The following is a 986-nucleotide window of genomic DNA, read 5'->3' on the forward strand; positions in this document are numbered from 1 at the left end:
GACAGAGCCTGGCCCAGCAGCTGCGCCCCGTAGTCGTCGATGTTGTTGTTCCGCAGAGACAAATGCGCAATCCTAGGACAGCGGGCGGGAGGACGAGTCACTGGACATCGGAGGTCCCGGGCGTTGGCGGGAATCTCAGAGAAGGAGAGGGGCATGAGGAGGGCCATCTGGTCTGAAGCTGGAGAGGCATGAATTGAGGGTGTCTGGGAACATGCTAGAGGAGCAGGGAAGGGCGGGACAAAGGATGACTTGGGATGGGGGGACAGGCCCAGAACAAGGAGGTGAGATAAAGAAGTCTCACGTGCTGTCCAGCCCCATGAGCTTGTGGTATGACTGCTCCTGCAATGGGTTCCCCTCCAGAGACACCTTCCTGTGGGTGGGGGAGAGCTGAGAACCAGGAGGTACCACTGAGGCCAGGTGAGGGAGGGGGGCAGAGAGAAAGCGTGGGTCTCTGGGAAGCAGCTCAGAAACAAATATGGAGACAAGGGATCACCCCCAATATAGGAATTATATGTGACAGTTCCCCAGACCCCAGACTACAAATCCAGAAATGGGGACATGTGTGGGGTCACTCCCCAGAGTTAGTGACCTGTGGTAAGGTGGCCTCTAAGATGGCACCCCAGTGATCCCCACCTCCTAGTATCCTCCCTTTTGGTAACCCCTCCCCTACAGTGTGAGCTGGACCTAGCGACCCACTTCTAACAACTAGAATATGGCAAAAGTGATGGGATGTCACTTCCAAGTTTAGGTTACAAAAAGACTGCGGTTTCCATCTTGGGTGCTCTTTAGCACTCTTGGAGAGCCAGCTGCCATGTCCTGAGGACACACAGCCTACGAGTCAACGACCCCGCTCGGACGAGCCATTCCTCCACCACCACAGTCCCCACACTGCCCTGCAGTATCCATTCCCAAACTCTTCTCCCTCCCTCACTGGACTGAGTTCCTGGAGGACAAGAACTGCATCTCACCAGCCTCTAATATGGTGC

At 55.8% G+C, this 986-nt stretch overlaps 1 protein-coding gene across 1 annotated transcript in view; it reads right to left on the reverse strand.

Annotated features, from left to right (window-relative positions):
- Nucleotides 1-986, reverse strand: part of LRRC71 (leucine rich repeat containing 71) — a 15040-nt gene that overhangs the window by 5818 nt on the left and 8236 nt on the right. The window contains exons 4-5 of the mRNA XM_012559108.2: nucleotides 302-370; nucleotides 4-72 (exon numbers count right to left, since the gene is read on the reverse strand). Of these exons, the coding sequence (XP_012414562.1) occupies nucleotides 4-72; nucleotides 302-370 (138 nt within the window). The remainder of the gene's footprint in view (nucleotides 1-3; nucleotides 73-301; nucleotides 371-986) is intronic.

The sequence above is a fragment of the Trichechus manatus genome, unplaced genomic scaffold, assembly GCF_000243295.1.
Source record: "Trichechus manatus latirostris isolate Lorelei unplaced genomic scaffold, TriManLat1.0 scaffold00213, whole genome shotgun sequence".
NCBI classification, from domain to species: Eukaryota; Metazoa; Chordata; class Mammalia; order Sirenia; family Trichechidae; genus Trichechus; species Trichechus manatus.